The 24,083-nt window shown below is 46.8% G+C and overlaps 1 protein-coding gene across 1 annotated transcript in view; it reads left to right on the top strand.

Annotated features, from left to right (window-relative positions):
• Positions 1 to 24,083, top strand: part of WDR64 (WD repeat domain 64) — a 202,158-nt gene that overhangs the window by 97,039 nt on the left and 81,036 nt on the right. The window contains exons 13-15 of the mRNA XM_075350352.1: positions 3,020 to 3,143; positions 16,028 to 16,200; positions 17,946 to 18,110. Coding sequence (XP_075206467.1) covers positions 3,020 to 3,143; positions 16,028 to 16,200; positions 17,946 to 18,110 — 462 coding nt within the window. The remainder of the gene's footprint in view (positions 1 to 3,019; positions 3,144 to 16,027; positions 16,201 to 17,945; positions 18,111 to 24,083) is intronic.

The raw sequence follows: 24,083 nt of genomic DNA, 5'->3' as shown, positions 1-24,083 counted from the left end.
CCGCAAGGCACAGTGCTGCCCCCGCGTCCCTGCGCCCACCAAGCCCTGCATCTCCCACCTCATCACTGGGCCCCGGGATCACCAACCCCTACGCACGGAGGGGCAACACAACAACTGGCTGCTCCATACCATCCCTCCCGGGATCCCCATACAGAGCAGCGGTGGTGTCAACAAATCACCACAACCGTGGGTGGCGTCACGGACAATAAACAATCCCCACACCCAAAAACCCCCTTTCACTCACGGGCGAGGAGCGCCGCTCGAGTCCCCGGGATCCGGCCCATCGCTCGAGCCACCGAGCAGCGGCAGGACGCAGCAGCCGCGGCAGCCGGACCCGAGTAGCAGTGGGAGAGCGCGGCGTCCCCTTCTCCGCCCGTGACATAACCCTTGGGCCAGTGAACAATTGGCCATCCTAACAACAGTTAGAGGTCATGCAGTTGTGTCACATCTGTGTCTGAACATACTGCTGCATCCTTGGCCATGCTTGCTAGGTGGTAACACACTAATCTTGCAATTACTGATGGACATCGACAGTATGTGGTAGTTTAGCTTTTATATTGCTGAGACTAGTTGTCCCATTCCTGTTCACCTAATTTGCTGCAGTAAGCAGGTAAGGCCTCTTTCACACATCAGTTTTTTTTGCATCAGTCACAATCCGTTTTGTGACTGATGTGACGTATACGTCACAGATTGTGGTAAAACTGATGTGACGGATCCTGTAAAAAAACGGATCTGTCGTACCATTTTTTCCTGACCAGCAGTGATTTTACAATACTTCTGGGCATGCTTGGTTATAAAAAACGACGGATGTAACGTGAGGCCAATCCATCGGTAATTCAAGTCAATGAGAAAAAAACGGATCCAGCATTGGATCCGTTTTTTTGACATTTCGACGGATTGTGACTGATGGCAAAAAACGGATGTGTGAAAGGGGCTTAATGTACTTATCTTACTGCTGGGAGCCATGGCCGGGGCTCTGTAGGGGTGGCACGGGGCTGTTGCAATCAAGTGCGAGGGCGAACCCTGACTGCTAGACTGCTCTTCATGGTCAGGCCGCACCTCGGCCAACTCCACAGTACGAAGGGTTAAGTGTAGGGCTCATTTTCTCATGCATACTTCTGACAGAGAGCCCCAGTTCTTAATAAACGGTTCTTTACTGATATCAATACGTAACATCCGCTGAACAAAATCATTACTGGCACTTTTCTTAAACGTTAAAGAGAGTTCACATTTACTTCCAATTTGGTAGCAGACTGCTCCCCTGGCTCGGGCATCCTTACAGGATTTGGTATAGCGGTTTCAGGATAAAGAGACCATTAAGGCCCAAGACCCTGCATTACCTCTCTTGACTTATTTTTAGAAACCCCAGGTTAACTTTCCTGACTGATGTCCATGTGGCCGTACAATATTTTTCCTTTTAACCCTTTCACAACATATGACATATATAAGTTAAATGTCATGTCATATCTCTACCTTTGATGTGAGCACGCATGCTGAGCTCATATCTTTCCTTGCAGATGTCGCCTGATTTAACACTAGAAGTCCCAGAGAGGGGTCATTTAACATTTCTACTTTTGGAACCCAGAGACGGGTCGAATGACCTGAAGGATTTTAGCTAACATCCTATAATCACCATCTTTTGTTCTGTAATTAAGGCCATTACTGTCGCACCACAGGAGGTTGTTGTTTTCCATTGAGTTTAGCCATTTAGTTTCTAGTTAGTTCTATTCAGTTTGGACTAAAGGCCCAGTCACACACGACTTACCAGCGATCCCGAAAACGATGCGACCTGATAGGGATCACTGGTAAGTCGCTGGGAGGTCGCTGGTGAGATGTCACACAGTCAGACCTTACCAACGATGCAGGAATGATATAGGTTGCAGTAGCAACCTGTATAACGATCTCAGCAGTCACTGTGACCCTGTCACACAGTGTGAAACACAGCAATGTGTCCTGCCCAGCAGGACATCGCCTTTGAAGAAAATGGCCTGGACCATTCAGCAACGACTAGCGATCGCACAGCAGGGGCCTGATCGCTGGTAAGTGTCACACATAACGAGATCGCTAACGGGATCGCTACTGCATCATAGAAACCGTGACTCAGCAGCGATCTCGCTAGCAATCTCGTTATGTCTCATAGTACCATAAGGGTCATTTGACCGTCTTTCGGGACTTCAGGGGGGAGCTCGAAATTTCTGGAACTTCTAGTGTTTATCAGCCGACATGTGTCTCTATCAGCCAAGGGTGGATCGGAGACCTACCAGCTGCTGTTAACCAGTTCATGTCTGACAGTGGGATTTAACACGTGCAGGTGGGGGGGCATCATTCCCTGCTCCCATCAGTATTCCTGTGATGTGATCACGGGGCGCCAATATGTTGACATAGCAGCCAGGAGTCAGCTGATGACCCTTGTGTCTGTCATAACAATCCTCTTGTGAATGCCGGCTGCGAGCCGGTGTTCATGGGACATCATGATTTGTGCTATACAAAATAGCGTTGTTGCACTACCTACAGCACTACCTACAGCACAAGCAATCATCTTATCGCAGCTTCAAGTCCCCTAAGGGGACTAGTGAAAACTGTAAAAAGTAAAAAAACAAGCTCTCAAATGGCTAAATTGATGGAAAAATAAAAAAGTTATGACTCTTAGAAGAAGAGGAGGAAAAAACAAAAGCACAAAAACGGGCAATGTCCATGGTGTGAAGGGGTTAAGGAAAGTTGGCACCTGTACTTCAGGCTCGGCCTACGTTCATCTGGTTCTGAGAGAAAGCATGTGTGACTCATTATTCCCTGCTGTAGGCAGACCCCCAGGCTTGGAGTTTTCCCGTACCCCCTGATGCTCCTGAACACCCAACAGACAACCCTGACTGAGTAGCATTTGCAGAAATTGAATTACCGTAACAGACCTCTGCCAAGGGTGATGTACTGCTGAGGAGTAATGCATTGACTTTCGGTGCTGGGCCACTGACTGAAAGATAAGTTTACAACTCATTTGTAAGTACTCTTCTATTCATTGTAGGTTTGGGAAATGGAGACAGGTCATCAAATATATGAAATTAAAGATGCCCATGGAGCGAGTATTGAAGTGACGTCTGCTGATATTCATATGAATGGATTCCACTTTGCTACTGGAGCTTATAATGGTTTGTTAATTTTGTTTTTAAGAAATGTAGGAAACTAAAAATGTAGATTTTCCATAGATATAACCAAGGTAAGAGAGGGGTTGAATAAAAGAAAGTCTTAAAAGTTATAAACCTTTAATTAAAAAAGGCAATTCACGAAAAAAAAAGTGTTATAACTTACCTGGTGAGCTGGATGTCACACTAGGAAGAATAGGACCCCTGCAATACAATATAATGGATGGCACTGGAGCTAGGGAGAGGGGTCACCTCCTAACACGCCCCTGAGGCTGTTTCCTGTGCTCCCTAATGTCCCTAGATGGATTCTTCCCCATGCACCGTAACGTACCTAGACCTTTGTTGGCCCTGAAATTACCCTGACTAATGAGAAAACCAGCAAGACTAGTCTTGCCACTACAGTAAAACAACAAAAGAAAGATAAGACAAACAGGGGAAAGATAGAACAAATAGTTCTCCACATCTACTCAAGCAAGAAGTCTCTCAGCTGCAACAGAAACAACACCTCAGCTTCTCCAGAGCCAGGCTTCTTCACAGTGGTCTGAGAATGAGAATGGGCTATAGACGGCATAGGAGAGCATGAGGAGTGAGTTTATATAGTGGAAAGGGCATGGTTGCAGCTGTGTTTAACAGCTGCAAGTGAATCTTAGCAGGATAGAAAAGAGACCTTAACCCCTTCAACACCAAATGGAATTAAATACGCTCCTACTTAGGATAAGCAATGATGGATCTGCGATCAACCAAATGCTGAGACCTTCTGATCCCTGATCCCCCTGAGGTCTCGAGAGGGCGCGAGAAACTCTTGACATTTGATCCTCGATGTTCCTGGGTCTGGATTAACAGCTGTTATGTGTCACAGATACTGAATGTTGTTGCAGCAAATGGAACTTCAGAAACTGTAGTTGCAACAGGAGAAGCATAGCTAGAATTATGGGAACTGATGAAGTAGAGACATGGCAAAGTGATAAACCAGGAGGAAGTATCTTTTTTACAGAGGTTGTAGAAGGAGGTGGATGGACTGTTGCATCCCTCTGAATAATAATATTATTTATTCACTTATATAGTGCTATTAATTCCCTAGTGCTTTACATACAGTACCTCAGAAATACTGTCCCCATTGGGGCTCACAATCTAAATTCCCTATCAGTAGGTCTTTGTAGTGTGGGAGGAAACCAGAGAACTTGGAGGAAACCCACACAAACCTAGAGAACATATAAACTCCTTAAGATAATTCTATTAATATATGATGTTTCTAGTATGTAGTTTCCCATATGTAATCCTTCCAGGCTGCAGACCTTGTTAGCCACACAGAGAAGATGTCAGGAACCTATAGCTCGCAAATCAGATGTGGGTCTTTTGATGGCTGCATCTGGCTCATTGGCAAATATTTAATAAAAAAATTACCTTATTTTCTGGTTTGTAAGAGTTAATTTTTTTCATCCAAAACGGGGAAAAATGGGGCTTCGTTTTAGTAACTGCATATGGTTACTGGGGTGGCAGTAGTAGCACAGGGTCGGCTATTCTGCGGGCTCTTGGGGTGTCGCAATGGCAGGTGCCATTGATCTGTGAGCTGCTTTGAATCTCCCGCAGTTGATGAGATCGACTTCAAGAAAATGGCCGCGGAGCCGATGCGTGCGCAGATAGAACTCCATCGCCATTTTCTTGAAGTCCATTGTGTCGATCTGCGTCAACTGTGGGAGATTCAAAGCAGCCTGACGGCAGATCAATGGTGCCCGCCGCTGTGACACCCCCACGTGCCCGTAACAGCATCGCTGACCCTCTGCACACTGACCCTCTTGAGCCACAACACCCCCTCCTCCATGCCCGCAGCATTGCCATCCCTGCTTCCTGGGACCTTCTAGTCTGCTCCACCACCACTGCTCCTGTTACGGGCGGGGGCACAGACCACGGCAGGAGGGCAACTCGAGATGCTCGTGTGTCGCCCTGGACAAGCCAGGGGACACAGGTAACAACACACACACACCCCCACCCCCAGCAGTTCACAGCAGACATCCCCAAAGTGACCTGCTTTCTGCCTCGGGCTCAGACTGACACACCAGGTGGGCGGAGTCAGGAGATGGGGACGCCCACCCAGGAGTGAACTGGCCTGAGGCAGGAAACAAGCCCAGTCAAGTCCTAGGAGAGGAAGAGAGAAGGTCTGCAGAGAGGCAGACATAGCCAGGGGCCTAGGTTAGAGCCTAGGGCCTCGTACAGAGAGTCCGGCAGACGGTAGTGGCCGTCTGCAGGGAGCCGGGGAGCCAGTTGGTGGAACCGCAGGTAGCCGGGGCTGGGCGGTGGCCCCCCGGTACTGAATCGGGGAGCCAGCTGGAAACCGGAGAGCAGGAAGAGTGTGCACGGAGGCGAAGGAAAGGACTTACACTAACAACCTGGGGTCAGGGGAAAAACACCGCAGCCGCCTGTGGGACCCGTCCATCCAGCCGTTTGTTTCAGCAGAGACTCTGTGTGCTTCATTGGGCTGAGTGAGTACCACCGTGCCGTGCGGCACAGCGCTGTCCCCGCGCCCCTGCACCTCTACAGGCCCCATACCCGCCTGTCCACCATCCAATTCCATCACTGGGCCCCGGGATCACCAACCCCTACCCACGGAGGGGCAACACAACAACTGGCTGCTCCACACCATCACTCCCGGGATCCCCAGCCAGAGCAGCGGTGGTGTACATTCAATCACCACAACCGTGGGTGGCGTCACGGACAATAAACTATCCCCACACCCAAAAACCCCCTTTCACTCATGGGCGAGGAGCGCCGCTAGAGTCCCTGGGATCCGGCCCATCGCTCGAGCCACCGAGCAGCAGCAGGCCGCGGCAGCCGCAGCCGGACCCGAGAAGCAGTGGGAGAGCGCGGCGTCCCCTCCTCCGCCCGTGACAACTTGGCGTCACGAACAGGATCTTACCGCTCTGCCGTTGGGTAGAGGTGCGCCTTGTTACCGCCGGAGGTGTCCGGCCGAAAATTTTGTAAAACCGCCATCTTGGGCGCGAAAATTTCCCGCTCGAGCGTCTTCCCCGAGCAGGAAAGGCGCGAAAGTGGAGCCCCGCCTCCTGAAGAAGGAAATGCTAAAAAGAGGCTAAGGGGGACGGGATGGCGTCCGGCCGCATGTGAACCGCGGCTGTGGAAGCAGGGACGCCAGGACTCTGCCAGCATTTGGTTCCTGGAAGAGGCCGCCGCAGTGATGCACCGACCCGTTACCCCTGTTACCAATAGCGGAGCCCGCAGTGTCTGTGGGGGAGGACCCAGACCTGGGGTCCCCAGGCCTCACCTTTGTCACCGCCCTGCCACCGGCCCCGGCAGTCCGCCCGGCTGCGACGGAGATGACGACGGCTCCGGCAGTCCGCCCGGCCGCAACGGCAGCGAAGTACCGGTCCCGTTGACCAATCTGGAGCCGTTCCTGGACTGGGGTCAAGGGGTGCTGCCCACTTCCTAGGGGCAGCACGAAGGCTAGGTTATTTGGGTGGGTGACTGAAGGACCCGTTGCCGTTATTAAAAGTGTTTAATGTTTGATATGCCTCCCGTTGTGGGATGATGTTAGTATCCTTGTATTGTTTTTTTTTCCCTTATCTTCTGCAGTTTAAAAGAAAAATAAAACCGGTGATGGACGGGCAGCCCGAGGATGGTCTGCATTTTGCTAAGGGGGAATGTGTCGCCCTGGACAAGCCAGGGGACACAGGTAACAACACACACACACCCCCACCCCCAGCAGTTCACAGCAGACATCCCCAAAGTGACCTGCTTTCTGCCTCGGGCTCAGACTGACACACCAGGTGGGCGGAGTCAGGAGATGGGGACGCCCACCCAGGAGTGAGCTGGCCCGAGGCAGGAAACAAGCCCAGTCAAGTCCTAGGAGAGGAAGAGAGAAGGTCTGCAGAGAGGCAGACATAGCCAGGGGCCTAGGTTAGAGCCTAGGGCCTCGTACAGAGAGTCCGGCAGACGGTAGTGGCCGTCTGCAGGGAGCCGGGGAGCCAGTTGGTGGAACCGCAGGTAGCCAGGGCTGGGCGGTGGCCCCCCGGTACTGAATCGGGGAGCCAGCTGGAAACCGGAGAACAGGAAGAGTGTGCACGGAGGCGAAGGAAAGGACTTACACTAACAACCTGGGGACAGGGGAAAAACACCGCAGCCGCCTGTGGGACCCGTCCATCCAGCCGTTTGTTTCAGCAGAGACTCTGTGTGCTTCATTGGGCTGAGTGAGTACCACCGTGCCGTGCGGCACAGCGCTGTCCCCGCGCCCCTGCACCTCTACAGGCCCCATACCCGCCTGTCCACCATCCAATTCCATCACTGGGCCCCGGGATCACCAACCCCTACCCACGGAGGGGCAACACAACAACTGGCTGCTCCACACCATCACTCCCGAGATCCCCAGCCAGAGCAGCGGTGGTGTACATTCAATCACTACAACCATGGGTGGCGTCACGGACAATAAACTATCCCCACACCCAAAAACCCCCTTTCACTCACGGGCGAGGAGCGCCGCTAGAGTCCCCGGGATCCGGCCCATCGCTCGAGCCACCGAGCAGCAGCAGGCCGCGGCAGCTGCGGCAACCGGACCCGAGCAGTGGGAGAGCGCGGCGTCCCCTCCTCCGCCCGCGACACTCGGATCCGTGACTGTGGCTGTGGCTCGAGTGGCAGCCAGATCCGGGGCTCGTGTAGCAGCCCGTCGCCCACAACTGAATAAAGGGGTTATTTACAGGGGAGAATTTGTCAGTGACGCCACCCGTGCGTTGCTGTGATAGTTGGTAACACCGCCGCTGCCTTGGTATGTGGCACCCGGGGCTGATGGTGCGGGGCTGCAGGATGGTATCCCCTCCACGGGTAGGGGAGATGTTGTCCCGGGGCCCAGGTGTAGGTGGAGTAGAATGCTAGGACACAGTCTGAAGGCTGGACCGGATGATACCGGTGTACTCACTGTTTTTGAATAAACCACACAGAGTCCAGATAGTAAACCAAGTGCCGGATACCGGTAGCCTCCGGAGGTGTGTGCTCGGGTCACACGGTGAACGGAACAGGGGCCATTCCTCCTGCACTCCAGTTTGATGTCTCGTGTGTTGACTAGTCCGCATGGAATGAGAAAAGTCCACTCCCGGTGTCTTTGCTGTGGGAGCTGTCGCCCGTGAGACCTGACCCTTGCGATTTTTGCAGGCACTTGCAGAAGCCCTATCCCCTGCGTTGGGCTTCCGTCTTTCTCTATCTGGGCTGCTAGTGGGACAAGACTTGGAATCTTGTCCCCTGCTGGTTAATTGGAAAGGTGCTTGCAGCTGTCCTCGCCCTGGGGTCCAGGTACCCCGACTGTGCATGGCCTCTGGAACGGATTCCCGCTGTGGGCATCGGTGGGCTACAACCCTGCCCTGGTACACTTAAGGTCTCCCGCGACTGGATCTCTGTCGCCTGTGGCCCTGCTCTGCCATCTGCCACTTAGTCAGCTCAGGTAGTCCGGTAGTCCGTGAGCTAAAACCCTCGACTACCACTTCACTCCTCTCACTTCCACTGCTCAACTCTTTCTCCTCCACTCTACTCACTTATTCCCTCCCCTGACACCTCAGGACCCCTAGGTGGGCGTCACCATCTGCCTGGCCCCGCCCACTGGTGTGTCCCTATTGTCCTGTGTGGGTGACTAGGCTTTTGTGGCTGGTGTATGTACCTGTGTGTGGGGTTGTGTTGGTAGGACAAGGAGGAGAGAGTCCTGCATCTGGAAGATGCATGCAGTCTCCTGTGACAACCTGATTTTGTCAGGGCGTCACACTCCCTTCTGGTATGACTCTCACAGATTTACATTTTTAAAAATGTGGCATTCATTGCTCTCTCAGAAAAAAGGTTCCCGAACCCTGCAGGGAAGAAGTGACTCCATATGTAGCAGACCGTGTGAAGGAAATGTGCTGCTCAGCTGAGAACACAGAAGAGAGAAGCAGCTCTAGGATTGGCCATTCTAAGGGACCAAAGACTGCTGTTTGGGTGCAGGGTTTACTGTGTAACATATGAACTCATGTGTCCCTGCACCCCGAAGATGGAGGTTCATCAGATTTGCCCTGCTTGTTTATCATCCACATGTAAAGTGCCTTTGCCCAAAACCAATAAGAATGTACCTCTGCATGAGATAAAAGAAACCATGAAGTGTGCTGCATGCTACCCTGTTTACTTGTGATGCCCCTGGACTATCAGGTCGTCACAGGTTACTGCACAAGCTGCCCTTCCATGCAGTATTCCGCCTGCCTCTTGGTTCTGGGTCCCTACTTAAGTGGTGTTGCCTCCATCAGCGAATAAAAATCCTAGAGACACCCTGCACCACACCCACCTGACACACCAGTGGACGGCTTGAGAGGAATAGAGTCACCCACCTGGGGGGTCAGGGAGGGGAGGTGAGGTGTGAAGAGAGTCGAGTAGAGTTGGTGAGTGGAGAAGGAGTTTGCAAAGTAGCCCTTGAGCTGAGAGGAGCTCAGAGGAAGTCGGGAGTGGGACTCCCGAAGTAACTGCCTAGGTTTCAGACGGGGGCCTGAGCCTAGAGGAGTCGGACCCCCGGTCACAGGGGATCGTGGCAAGGTGCTCAGACCCGTCAAAGAGGACATTAAGGAATAACGTTTGGAACTCCATTCTATGTCTGAACTGGGTGCAAAAAACCTAAAAAACATCACTATGGGGAGATAAGGTATGCACACCAGTGACTATGGAAGGGGAATACATGGAATAGCAGAAACTGCTGTGTGAATACTGACATGAAAAATTCAATAGCTATTTGTAAGAATGAAATGTGAAAAATGGAACCTGCATTACTGCCATGAATATATGAATAAAGAGAAATTTAGCTACTGAATTGATCAATGCAATAGAGCCCCAACACTACGCCAAAGTATTTCTCTACGTTAGGGTCCCTAGCTTGTGTGTGTCCTCTCATGCAGTTAAAAAACTTACCGTGTATGGGAGGCTGAGACCCAGGCTATATATACGATGTGGATTGGCAATAGGTGTGTATGGGGAGGGTTCACAAACGAAAAACTACTAACATTAAGGAATAACGTTTGGAACTCCATTCTATGTCTGAACTGGGTGCAAAAAACCTAAAAAACATCACTATGGGGAGATAAGGTATGCACACCAGTGACTATGGAAGGGGAATACATGGAATAGCAGAAACTGCTGTGTGAATACTGACATGAAAAATTCAATAGCTATTTGTAAGAATGAAATGTGAAAAATGGAACCTGCATTACTGCCATGAATATATGAATAAAGAGAAATTTAGCTACTGAATTGATCAATGCAATAGAGCCCCAACACTACGCCAAAGTATTTCTCTACGTTGGGGTCCCTAGCTTGTGTGTGTCCTCTCATGCAGTTAAAAAACTTACCGTGTATGGGAGGCTGAGACCCAGGCTATATATACGATGTGGATTGGCAATAGGTGTGTATGGGGAGGGTTCACAAACGAAAAACTACTAACATTAAGGAATAACGTTTGGAACTCCATTCTATGTCTGAACTGGGTGCAAAAAACCTAAAAAACATCACTATGGGGAGATAAGGTATGCACACCAGTGACTATGGAAGGGGAATACATGGAATAGCAGAAACTGCTGTGTGAATACTGACATGAAAAATTCAATAGCTATTTGTAAGAATGAAATGTGAAAAATGGAACCTGCATTACTGCCATGAATATATGAATAAAGAGAAATTTAGCTACTGAATTGATCAATGCAATAGAGCCCCAACACTACGCCAAAGTATTTCTCTACGTTGGGGTCCCTAGCTTGTGTGTGTCCTCTCATGCAGTTAAAAAACTTACCGTGTATGGGAGGCTGAGACCCAGGCTATATATACGATGTGGATTGGCAATAGGTGTGTATGGGGAGGATTCACAAACGAAAAACTACTAACATTAAGGAATAACGTTTGGAACTCCATTCTATGTCTGAACTGGGTGCAAAAAACCTAAAAAACATCACTATGGGGAGATAAGGTATGCACACCAGTGACTATGGAAGGGGAATACATGGAATAGCAGAAACTGCTGTGTGAATACTGACATGAAAAATTCAATAGCTATTTGTAAGAATGAAATGTGAAAAATGGAACCTGCATTACTGCCATGAATATATGAATAAAGAGAAATTTAGCTACTGAATTGATCAATGCAATAGAGCCCCAACACTACGCCAAAGTATTTCTCTACGTTGGGGTCCCTAGCTTGTGTGTGTCCTCTCATGCAGTTAAAAAACTTACCGTGTATGGGAGGCTGAGACCCAGGCTATATATACGATGTGGATTGGCAATAGGTGTGTATGGGGAGGGTTCACAAACGAAAAACTACTAACATTAAGGAATAACGTTTGGAACTCCATTCTATGTCTGAACTGGGTGCAAAAAACCTAAAAAACATCACTATGGGGAGATAAGGTATGCACACCAGTGACTATGGAAGGGGAATACATGGAATAGCAGAAACTGCTGTGTGAATACTGACATGAAAAATTCAATAGCTATTTGTAAGAATGAAATGTGAAAAATGGAACCTGCATTACTGCCATGAATATATGAATAAAGAGAAATTTAGCTACTGAATTGATCAATGCAATAGAGCCCCAACACTACGCCAAAGTATTTCTCTACTTTGGGGTCCCTAGCTTGTGTGTGTCCTCTCATGCAGTTAAAAAACTTACCGTGTATGGGAGGCTGAGACCCAGGCTATATATACGATGTGGATTGGCAATAGGTGTGTATGGGGAGGGTTCACAAACGAAAAACTACTAACATTAAGGAATATTCCTTAATGTTAGTAGTTTTTCGTTTGTGAACCCTCCCCATACACACCTATTGCCAATCCACATCGTATATATAGCCTGGGTCTCAGCCTCCCATACACGGTAAGTTTTTTAACTGCATGAGAGGACACACACAAGCTAGGGACCCCAACGTAGAGAAATACTTTGGCGTAGTGTTGGGGCTCTATTGCATTGATCAATTCAGTAGCTAAATTTCTCTTTATTCATATATTCATGGCAGTAATGCAGGTTCCATTTTTCACATTTCATTCTTACAAATAGCTATTGAATTTTTCATGTCAGTATTCACACAGCAGTTTCTGCTATTCCATGTATTCCCCTTCCATAGTCACTGGTGTGCATACCTTATCTCCCCATAGTGATGTTTTTTAGGTTTTTTGCACCCAGTTCAGACATAGAATGGAGTTCCAAACGTTATTCCTTAATGTTAGTAGTTTTTCGTTTGTGAACCCTCCCCATACACACCTATTGCCAATCCACATCGTATATATAGCCTGGGTCTCAGCCTCCCATACACGGTAAGTTTTTTAACTGCATGAGAGGACACACACAAGCTAGGGACCCCAACGTAGAGAAATACTTTGGCGTAGTGTTGGGGCTCTATTGCATTGATCAATTCAGTAGCTAAATTTCTCTTTATTCATATATTCATGGCAGTAATGCAGGTTCCATTTTTCACATTTCATTCTTACAAATAGCTATTGAATTTTTCATGTCAGTATTCACACAGCAGTTTCTGCTATTCCATGTATTCCCCTTCCATAGTCACTGGTGTGCATACCTTATCTCCCCATAGTGATGTTTTTTAGGTTTTTTGCACCCAGTTCAGACATAGAATGGAGTTCCAAACGTTATTCCTTAATGTTAGTAGTTTTTCGTTTGTGAACCCTCCCCATACACACCTATTGCCAATCCACATCGTATATATAGCCTGGGTCTCAGCCTCCCATACACGGTAAGTTTTTTAACTGCATGAGAGGACACACACAAGCTAGGGACCCCAACGTAGAGAAATACTTTGGCGTAGTGTTGGGGCTCTATTGCATTGATCAATTCAGTAGCTAAATTTCTCTTTATTCATATATTCATGGCAGTAATGCAGGTTCCATTTTTCACATTTCATTCTTACAAATAGCTATTGTATTTTTCATGTCAGTATTCACACAGCAGTTTCTGCTATTCCATGTATTCCCCTTCCAGAGTCACTGGTGTGCATACCTTATCTCCCCATAGTGATGTTTTTTAGGTTTTTTGCACCCAGTTCAGACATAGAATGGAGTTCCAAACGTTATTCCTTAATGTTAGTAGTTTTTCGTTTGTGAACCCTCCCCATACACACCTATTGCCAATCCACATCGTATATATAGCCTGGGTCTCAGCCTCCCATACACGGTAAGTTTTTTAACTGCATGAGAGGACACACACAAGCTAGGGACCCCAACGTAGAGAAATACTTTGGCGTAGTGTTGGGGCTCTATTGCATTGATCAATTCAGTAGCTAAATTTCTCTTTATTCATATATTCATGGCAGTAATGCAGGTTCCATTTTTCACATTTCATTCTTACAAATAGCTATTGTATTTTTCATGTCAGTATTCACACAGCAGTTTCTGCTATTCCATGTATTCCCCTTCCATAGTCACTGGTGTGCATACCTTATCTCCCCATAGTGATGTTTTTTAGGTTTTTTGCACCCAGTTCAGACATAGAATGGAGTTCCAAACGTTATTCCTTAATGTTAGTAGTTTTTCGTTTGTGAACCCTCCCCATACACACCTATTGCCAATCCACATCGTATATATAGCCTGGGTCTCAGCCTCCCATACACGGTAAGTTTTTTAACTGCATGAGAGGACACACACAAGCTAGGGACCCCAACGTAGAGAAATACTTTGGCGTAGTGTTGGGGTTCTATTGCATTGATCAATTCAGTAGCTAAATTTCTCTTTATTCATATATTCATGGCAGTAATGCAGGTTCCATTTTTCACATTTCATTCTTACAAATAGCTATTGAATTTTTCATGTCAGTATTCACACAGCAGTTTCTGCTATTCCATGTATTCCCCTTCCATAGTCACTGGTGTGCATACCTTATCTCCCCATAGTGATGTTTTTTAGTTTTTTTGCACCCAGTTCAGACATAGAATGGAGTTCCAAACGTTATTCCTTAATGTTAGTAGTTTTTCGTTTGTGAACCCTCCCCATACACACCTATTGCCAATCCACATCGTATATATAGCCTGGGTCTCAGCCTCCCATACACGGTAAGTTTTTTAACTGCATGAGAGGACACACACAAGCTAGGGACCCCAACGTAGAGAAATACTTTGGCGTAGTGTTGGGGCTCTATTGCATTGATCAATTCAGTAGCTAAATTTCTCTTTATTCATATATTCATGGCAGTAATGCAGGTTCCATTTTTCACATTTCATTCTTACAAATAGCTATTGAATTTTTCATGTCAGTATTCACACAGCAGTTTCTGCTATTCCATGTATTCCCCTTCCATAGTCACTGGTGTGCATACCTTATCTCCCCACCGTCAAAGAGGACGTCTGGAAGCCTGGCCCTATCACCGGTCCGGGATCGAAGGCACGACAAGGTACACGGACCCTAGGTAGCTTCAGGCAACCCGACAATTCACCTGAGGAGAACGGAACCTTCAAGATCCATTCCCACCCGCTCCAGAATCAGGGCATTAGCACAACGAGGGGAATAGGACTTTCCAACCAAAAACGGTCCAGAAAATCCCAAGCGTGAGCCCTGAGAGCAAGCTACTTACTTAGCCATAGAAGGGAGCAGGGCCCGGCTAGTTCCTAGCTACCGGGCCATCAAGTTGAAGTCTAAACTAAGTGCCAGGAAGCAGGTCATGGACCACCAGGCAGCACAACTTGGGGACGGGACCCGGACGAGCTCACCTCAGCGGCAGCGGTACCCAGGGACTTGGTTTACCCGGTTGTCGGTGTCTGCTTATGAACTGAGTGAGTACGAGAGTGACCCCTTCATCCCCACAGCACTTCCCTCCTTTCACCAAGATCCGGGACATCCCCTACCCGTGGAGGGTTCCAACACCTTGCTGCCCTGTTCCATCATCCCAGGGTACTCCCAACAGCAGTGGTGGTAGTCCTAATTACCATACACCATGGGTGGCGTCACAAACTATAACTCCCCTGTAAATACCCCCCTTTTCATTCGAGTGGCCGCACGACCCCCGGGACCGGAGACCCTCGAGCCACAGTGAACCTGGATCCAGGCAGCTCGGCTGCTTCCACGGGGGGCGTACATGCTTAAGTGTGGTGCCAAGTAAAGAGTGCTTTGTTTTTATCATTGTGTCTGGTGCTCATGAAGACAAAGGGTCTTGGTGATGTGCAGAACAAGACAGTACTGAATGTGAACCAAGCTGAGGTATCGAGTATAAAATACTCGCACATCCCAACCGCCCTATACTATGTTACAGTTGCACAGTGGAATAGCAATGTAGACTCTTCTGCAGGGCTGAGTTTGTCAGATAGTCCTTAAAGGAGTTGTTCCCTTCTGAGATAATATTCTACTTCTGTTGCAGTTTGTTAAAAATATAACAAACAATGCTTTACTCACCTTCCTCTGGTCCAATGGTATAACAGTTTTGCACTGTAGAGGCAAGAATGTCTAGTACCTCAATCCTTTAGTGTTGTCCCAGTAGTTAGTTACATAGCCTATGAGAATTATGTCACCGGAGTCTATGGGGTTGCTATTCACAGATGAGCAAAAGAAGTTGCCTGCTACAGAAGGAGGTGCTCGGCCCTGGATCCAGGAGAGGCGGGTTACAAAATGTATCCACAAGATAATATACACACATAGATGCAGTTGGCTTTATTATGGACGTAGATTTCAAGTGTTGCTTTTCTATTCATTCTAAAGTTTGGAATTGAATTATAACCTAACCGCTACCGATGCTTAAAGTGGTCTTCTATAAAAGGTGTCCATTTTTGGCAGTTATAGCTAAAAAAGCATATTACAGTTATAGTAACAATTTCTCCTGTGTATGTAATTAGAAATTTAAACCCAATCAAAAAAGTAAAATCAAGTGTACAGAACTGTATTGTTTATTCTTTCCTAGGGTCATTGAAAATGTGGGATTTTGGAAATGGCTATGAAATCAAGGCTTTACATCCCAATAGAAGATATAGAGATGAAGATCAAGGCTTGTGTCAGCTAAGTTTCCTAAAAGGAGTTGATAATCAGCACACAATTATTGCCCTGGATGTCAGTGGAAATATAAAAATAATTCAGGTTGCTAATACTTTTATTGTCTTTAAATGAATGTAGGAATTAATTCCTTGTGTACCAATTCTGAGCCACCTGTCTGTCACTATGATTTTGGAATAGCGGGGAACCGGGACTCCTAAGCTATACCTCAAGCTAGGGGACTCTATGCTATCCCTAATCTCAGAGATACTCCTAATGGTGGAGAGGCCTGTGTCTCCTTCCTGGCCCGCCTCCTGACAAGTCCTGATCTGAATTCCCCTCTCCCTCCTCCAAGGGAGGGACAGTAGAGGAATGTGGACAAACCCATAGATAAAGACAGACAAGGGAAAACCAAAACACAGCACACACACAAAGGTAAAGACAATATGAGATTCAGGATGAAAAACAAGCAATACAAAACAACAGGGGTAAATTCCACAACCACTCCAAGCAATTAGAACAACCTTCACTAGACAGTCTGGGACACCACACCTCACAGACCAACATAGATTAAACTATAGCTGGCATGGATAGAAGACTTCCAACAGCCTACGTAGGAGGGGAGCAGATGTGATAGGTTTCCCTGCAACATGTGATTAAAGGAGCAAGCAGACTAGCAGAGATTAACGATTGCTAGCCTGCCTATGAATCAGCACACATCAGGTCAACGCTTGAGTTTGAGTCCAATGCCACCATGACAAATGGCGATGTTTGTGCAAAACATTGTGTGACACTTTCCTTATATTACTGGCCTTCCTGTAATATTACTCCTGGAAAAGTAAGATTTCCTTGACATTTACGCTTGACCAAAGAATGCGTTTGTCCATAGTCTAAAATTGGAGAATAACAGATAATTTACAAAATGATGAACAAAAAACTGACGTTAATAGGTTTTTTTTTTTACAGATAGTGACTAAAGGCCCCGTTACACGCAACAACGTATCTAACGATATGTCATCGGGGTCACGAAATTCCATCCGGCCTCGTTAGCAACGTCGTTACGTGTAACACCTACGAGTGAGTGTTAACGATCAAAAATACTCACCTAATCGTTGATCGTTAACATGTCGTTCATTTTCAAAAAATCGTTGCTCATTCTGGATGCAGGTTGTTTGTCGTTCCTCAGGCAGCACACATCCCTACGTGTGACTCCCCGGGAACGACGAACAACAACGTACCTGCGTCCTGCCGGCAACGAGGTGGGCGTGTCGTTAACCTTCGTCAGGCTGCATAATTTTACAACGTTAACAGCGACCCCTTATCTCGGAAGGGGGTTGAGATATTTTATTGAAATTTGGCCAATATATTCTGGACCAAAACTGCAGAGATGTCACGAAATTTCAGCCCTCTACGGCTTTTGGAAAAAAAAAATGTATTGCAATTTTAAAACGGAATAGTTACAATTGTACCTATTCAGCCGGACAAAGGTTCATGCGGCTGGTCTCCGCCCCTCCGCTTCTATTGGCGAGCCGCTGTGTGACGTCGCTGTGACGGCACACGAACCTCCCCCTTAAAAAAGAGGTTGTTCGCCGCCCACAGTGACGTCGCTAGGAAGGTAAGTACGTGTTACGTGTCCTAGCGATATTGTGCGTCACGGGCAGCGATATGCCCGTGACGCACAAACGACGGGGGCGGGTGCTTTCACGAGCGACATCGCTAGTGATGTCGCTCCGTGTAAAGCAGCCTTAAGAAATATATGCAGTGATATATAGTGGTGGATGGATTTACCAATCTTTGCTTCACTAGTACCAAAAAGCCAGATGACTAACACTATGATTTTTTTTTCTAAGGGAAGGGAAGATGATCGCAACTTATTTGTCATCATGGAATTTAATGAAGATAATGGTGTTTGGTTTAAGCTATTAGAACCAGCGCACAATAAACCCGTGGGACGTACCAAGCATTTAGCAGCCATCAAAATTCCATATGATGGAAAGCTGCATAATGAGCAACAGGTGTGTGCAGCGTTGATGTGAAATGTACATGTAGGCTGTCAGTTAATAGACTGCTGGTGGTTAGCAGCAAAGCCATGGTTATATTCTGCCCTATATTTTGGGGCACATGTGTCTTAGGGCGGCTTTGTACACTACGACATCGCAGGTGCGATGTCGGTGTGGTCAAATTGAAAGTGACGCACATCCGGCGTCACTTGCGATGTCGTAGTGTGTAAATCCTAGATGATACGATGAACGAGCGCAAAAGCGTCGTTATCGTATCATCGGTGCAGGCTCCGACATATCCATAATGCCGGTGCCGCGATAGGTACGATGTAGTTCCTCGTTCCTGCGGCTGCACACATTGCTGTGTGTGAAGCCGCAGGAACGAGGAACATCTCCTTACCTGCCGCCAGCGGCAATACGGAAGGAAGGAGGTGGGCGGGATGTTTACATCCTGCTCATCTCCGCCCCTCCGCCGCCATTGGCCACCTGCCGAGTGACGTCGCTATAACGCTGCACGACCCGCCCCCTTAGGAAGGAGGCGGGTCGCCGGCCAGAGCGACGGTCGCAGGGCAGGTAAGTGCATGTGGAGCTGGCGTAGCGATAATTATTGCTACGCCAGCTATCACAAGATATCGTACCTGCGACAGGGGCGGGGACTATCGCGTGCGACATCGCAGCATCAGCTTGCGATGTCGCAACGTGCAAAGCCCCCCTTAATGCAAGATCTGCAAGAGGTTTCTCCCACTTCTGACCATGTCCCATTATAATACGGTATCTTCATATGTAGCAGAGAGACCTTTGTACCCATGTTTCATAAAGCGATTCTTTTAATAACATTATACAATATATTTAAACAGTATTGTCTCTCCTGTATCTTGATAGTATATACATTACTGTTTGTCAATCAATAATACACAATAAAAGTAGAGTATGGAAATGCAATGGGATATTAAGCTACTTTTTCTATTTGGTGAATGGTACCAGTTTGGAGTATGCAGATTCTAGGTTAATCTCTCATTCAGTCTTAAAGGCGTTGTCTAGTGATAAGTGAGCATTACCATGCTCGAGTGCTTGGTATTCATAACCAGCAGTTGGAAGGTCGCATGAGCGTTACTCGAGTACCCGAGTATAATGGAAGTCAATGAGAAACGCAAGCATTTTTTGGGAAGATTTCCCTGAAAAATGCTCAAGTCTCTTATTGACTTACATTATACTCGGTACATAAGTTGAGTCTGTCCGAGCATCCAACTGCTGGTTATGAGTACCGAGCACCTGAGCATGGTAGTGCTCACTCATCACTATTCACCATGTCAAAAGTGGCCAGTTTTTGGTCTTATTTTTTTCTCTCTGCTTCTGAATATTGTTTTTTTTTTCCTTAAATCTGCTAAACCAGTGATATGTTTTTTTTTATTTAGCGCTAATCTGTATGGTCTTACTAATGGATGCGTGTCTTTAGACTGTTATACTGCATTCCTCCTTGAGCAACACCCCCGTCCCCCATGTCATAAAAATGACAACTAAATTAAAAATGCCCATATCGCTGGAATATATCGCAGAGTTTAAAAACAGAAAAAAACAGATTACTTATGGGAGCAATGGGAATAAAATAAGATAAAAAACTGGACACTTTTGAATGAATGACAGGTCTTTAAATGCATCTATTTGGTATCTATTTAGGGTTAAAACCCCCCATTTTTTTCAATGTAGTTTTATTAAAAATGTTGCACTGCTTTTCTTTTAAAGGACTTTTTATTTCATGCACATTCAACTTTGATGTAGTTAGTTGTAATTACATAGATGCGAGGATCTAAAAGAACAATAGATACAAATCTTACAAAGTCTCCCACTGGACCATCAGAAAGAGTTCATTGATGTATTGTCAGTTAAAGGGAACCTGTCAGGTGCAATATGCACCCAGAACTACGAGCAGTCCTGGGTGCATATTGCTAATCCCTGCCTCGTCCCTGTGTACACTATACTCACATAGCGAGATTACTAGCGAGATTGCTGCTGAGTCACGTTTTTTGTGACGCAGCAGTGACCTCATCAGCGATCTCGCTGTGTGTGACACTTAGCAGCGACTTCGCCCCTGCTGTGAAATCGTTGATCATTACACACTGCTCTGGTTCATTTTTTGCTCATTGCTCTCCCGCTGTGAAGCACACATTGCTGTGTTTGACAGCGAGAGAGCAACGATCTGAACGTGCAGGAAGCAGGGAGCCGGCGTCTGGAAGCTGTGGACGCTAGTAACCAAGGTACACATCGGGTAACTAAGTAAAGCGCTTTGCTTGGTTACCCGATTATGCTGCTCTCAGGCTGCCAGTGCTGGCTCCCTGCACATGTAGCCAGAGTACATATCAGGTAACTAAGCGAAGCGCTTTGCTTAGTAACCCGATGTGTACCCTGGATACGAGTGCAGGGAGCCAGCGCTAAGCGGTGTGTGCTAGTAACCAGGGTAAATATCGGGTAACCAAGCAAAGCATTTTGCTTAGTTACCCGATATTTACCTTGGTTTCCAAGCGCAGCATCGTTTCTACGAGTCGCTGCTGGCTGGTGGCTGGTCACTGGTCGCTGGTGAGATCTGCCTGATTGACAGCTCACCAGCAACCATTTAGCGACGCACCAGCGATCCTTACCAGGTCATATCATAGTTGGAATCGCTGGTACGTTGTTTAGTGAGACGGTACCCTAAAGATCTTTTATCGTATGCTAATGAGCAAAGGGACTAGTCCCAAGGGCGTTGCTTCCCTTGCTAGTTGGCTTCATTAGCATGTTAGTACGCCCCTGTGGGCCCATGTGGGTGTGCTAACATACTAATAAATGTGCAGCATCAGAGGAGATCTCACTCATCTCTCCGCTGCCATTGCCACCCGATGCTGGATTTCGGCTCAATGCGCATGACCCCAGAGTTTTGGTCATGCACACTACTTCAGTTTGAAGCCGGGACATGTACCCCCGGCTTCATAGTGCGCATGACCGGAACTCTGGGGTCATGCGCAATGAGCCGAAATCCAGCTTCGGGCGGGGATGGCAGCGGAGAGAGGAGATCTCCTCTGACCCTGTGCATTTATTAACATGTTAGTACGCCCGCCGACAGGGTCCCACAGGGGCGTACTAACATGCTAATGGGGCCGACTAGCACGGGATGCAACGCCCTTGGGACTAGTCCTCTTGCTCATTAGCATACGATAAAATATCTTTAGAAATACTTTTTCTAAAGATCTCTTTATCTATGCTAGTGAATACAGGGACAGTTACGCAGGGATTAGCAATATGCACCTAGAACTGCTCGTGGTTCTGGGTGCATATTGCACCTGACAGGATCCTTTTAACTAATTCGGCAGCCAACAATAGAAGAGGCTATAGAAGACAAATGGTGCCAAATTTTTAATGAAACCCAACTTTTTAGCCCAGATGTATACAGTTAAGTAAGAAAAAAAGGTCCCCAATGTGGACAATCCCTTTAAAGGTACTGTACTAACAACTAGATGAAATTCCTAATGTTACCCATGCAATTTATCTCTCCAACTCTGTTACAGAAATCTTGATGTTTTCATAGCTTCCTAGCATTTTTTCTTTCTTTTTTCTTTAATAAAATATTGTACTTTTAAAAAATAAAATTCATAAGTGACCGAGTGCGTCTTAACAATAGAAAAGCCCCAAAAGACATAGGAATTGTCAGATCCAATTTCTACAAGGTTACCGTGTCCAGTCTATGATGAGATGAAACAAATGCAAACCATTGAGTCAAATATAATATTTCCCAAACATAAAAAGGTAGACCTAAGGGAAATGGAGTGTGGTAAAGGAATTGGAAGGGAATATGTGCAGCTCTAGGTGAATTGGGTGGGTTGGGTTAAACTTAACCCCTTCACCCCTGGGCAATTTTCCATTTTTCCGTTTAGTTTTTTTTTTACTCCCCTTCTTCCGAGAACTGTAACTTTTTATTTTTCCATCAATCTTGCCATATAAGGGCTTATTTTGTGCAGGACAAGTTATACTGTTAAATGAAATTATGGGTTTTACCATATAGTGTAATGGAAAATGGCAAAAACAATTCCAAGTGTGGCAAAAAATTGCAAAAAACTGTGATCACACAATTGTTTTTGAGATATTTTATTCATCATGTTCACAATATGTTAAAACTGATGTGTCCGGCGTAATCCAGGATGGTCCAGCGTCGCTTCCAGCTCTGCTGCATGAAGGTGACCGGAGCTGCAGAAGACACAGCCGCTCCTGTCAGCTCCACGCAGCAACTGAAGACAGCCGCGTGATCAGCTGAGCTGTCACTGAGGTTACCCGCGGCCACCGCTGGATCCAGTGACAGTGGGTAACCTCAGTGATAGCTCAGCTGATCGCGCTATTCCCTTCATTAGCTGCGTGGAGCTGACAGGAGCGGCGGTGTATTCTGCAGCTCCGGTCACCTTCATGCAGCAGAGCTGGAAGCGACGCTGGACCATCCTGGATTTCGCCGGACATGGAGGGCTTTTTCGGGCTTATTAAAGTGGTGAACGAGGGTATATGTTTGTGTTTTTTATTTCTAATAAAGGATTTTTTTGTGTGTGTGTGTTTATTTACTGTCACTTACAGATTAATCATGGAAGGTATCTCGGGGAGATGCCTGACATGATTAATCTAGGAGTTATTGGCAGCTATGGGCTGCCAATAACTCCTTATTACCCCGATTTGCCCACGCACCAGGGCAAATCGGGAAGAGCCGGGTACAGTCCCAGAACTGTCGCATCTAATGTATGCGGCAATTCTGGGCGGCTGCTGGCTGATATTGTTAGGCTGGGGGGCTCCCCATAACGTGAAGCTCCCCATCCTGAGAATACCAGCCTTCAGCCGTATGGCTTTATCTGGCTGGTTTTAAAATTGGGGGGGGGCTGCACGCCGTTTTTTTAAATTATTTAATTATTTATTTCACTGCACAGTATAGACACGCCCACCGGCTGCTGTGATTGGGTGCAGTGAGACACCTGTCACTCAGCGTGGGGGCGTGTCTCACTGCAACTAATCATAGGCACTGGTGGGCGGGGAAAGCAGGGAATACGAGATTGTTTAATGAGCAGCCGGCTTTTTCAAATTAGTAAAAGCCACCGGAGCAGTGTGAATGCCGTGCAGCGCCGCGCCGGTGATCGGGAATCGGTGAGTATGAGAGAGGGGGTAAGAGGGATAGACTGACATGGACAGAGAGAGGGACAGAGATAGTGACCGACTGACAGAGATTAGTGAATGACAGACATTGTGAGGCGCTTCAGAACGCAGCTTTTCAGCTGCGCTCTGAAGCGGACCTTTTTTAAGCTGCGGTGCAGAGCGCACACCTGCGCACTTAGCATCAGACACCAAAATCGTATGAGGGATGTCACACGTTTCAATTGACTAGGTTCATGCAACAAAACGTTCAATTCTAGACAAAGATACGATGTGTTTGCGATCAACGGTTTTGCGTTCAATCCTGATCGCACGTAGGTGTCACACGCAGATACCTCACAAACGATGCCGGATGTGCGTCACTTACAACTTGACCCCAACGACGGATTGTGAGATATATTGAAGCGTGCAAAGCGGGCTTTAGGCTCAGTTATGACTTATTTTTTGTGCCTCGAGCTAATGGTTTTAATGGTACCATTTTTGCGCAGATGCTACTTTTTGATCGCCTGTTATTGCATTTTGCGCAAAATTAATTAAGATTAATTGATTTTATATTTTGATAGATCGGGTGTTTCTGAATGCGGTGATACCAAATATGTGTTTTTTTAACCTTTAATTTTCAATGTCGTAAATGGTTGGTGATTTGAACTTTTAGGTTTTTTAATTTTTTTAAAATTTTTTAAAACTTTTTCTTTTATTTTACTAGCCCGGTGACCTCACACCTTTATTAAAATACAAATTTTATTAGAATAATCTTAAAATATTCCCAAATAAACACAAGAACAATACAAAAACAAATGACAGAGGGGTCAGGTAAATCCTAATAGGAATGGA

The sequence above is a fragment of the Anomaloglossus baeobatrachus genome, chromosome 1, assembly GCF_048569485.1.
Source record: "Anomaloglossus baeobatrachus isolate aAnoBae1 chromosome 1, aAnoBae1.hap1, whole genome shotgun sequence".
Classification (NCBI taxonomy): Eukaryota; Metazoa; Chordata; class Amphibia; order Anura; family Aromobatidae; genus Anomaloglossus; species Anomaloglossus baeobatrachus.
Note: the sequence above shows the minus strand (reverse complement) of the source record. Positions and strands in the feature narration are given on the sequence as shown.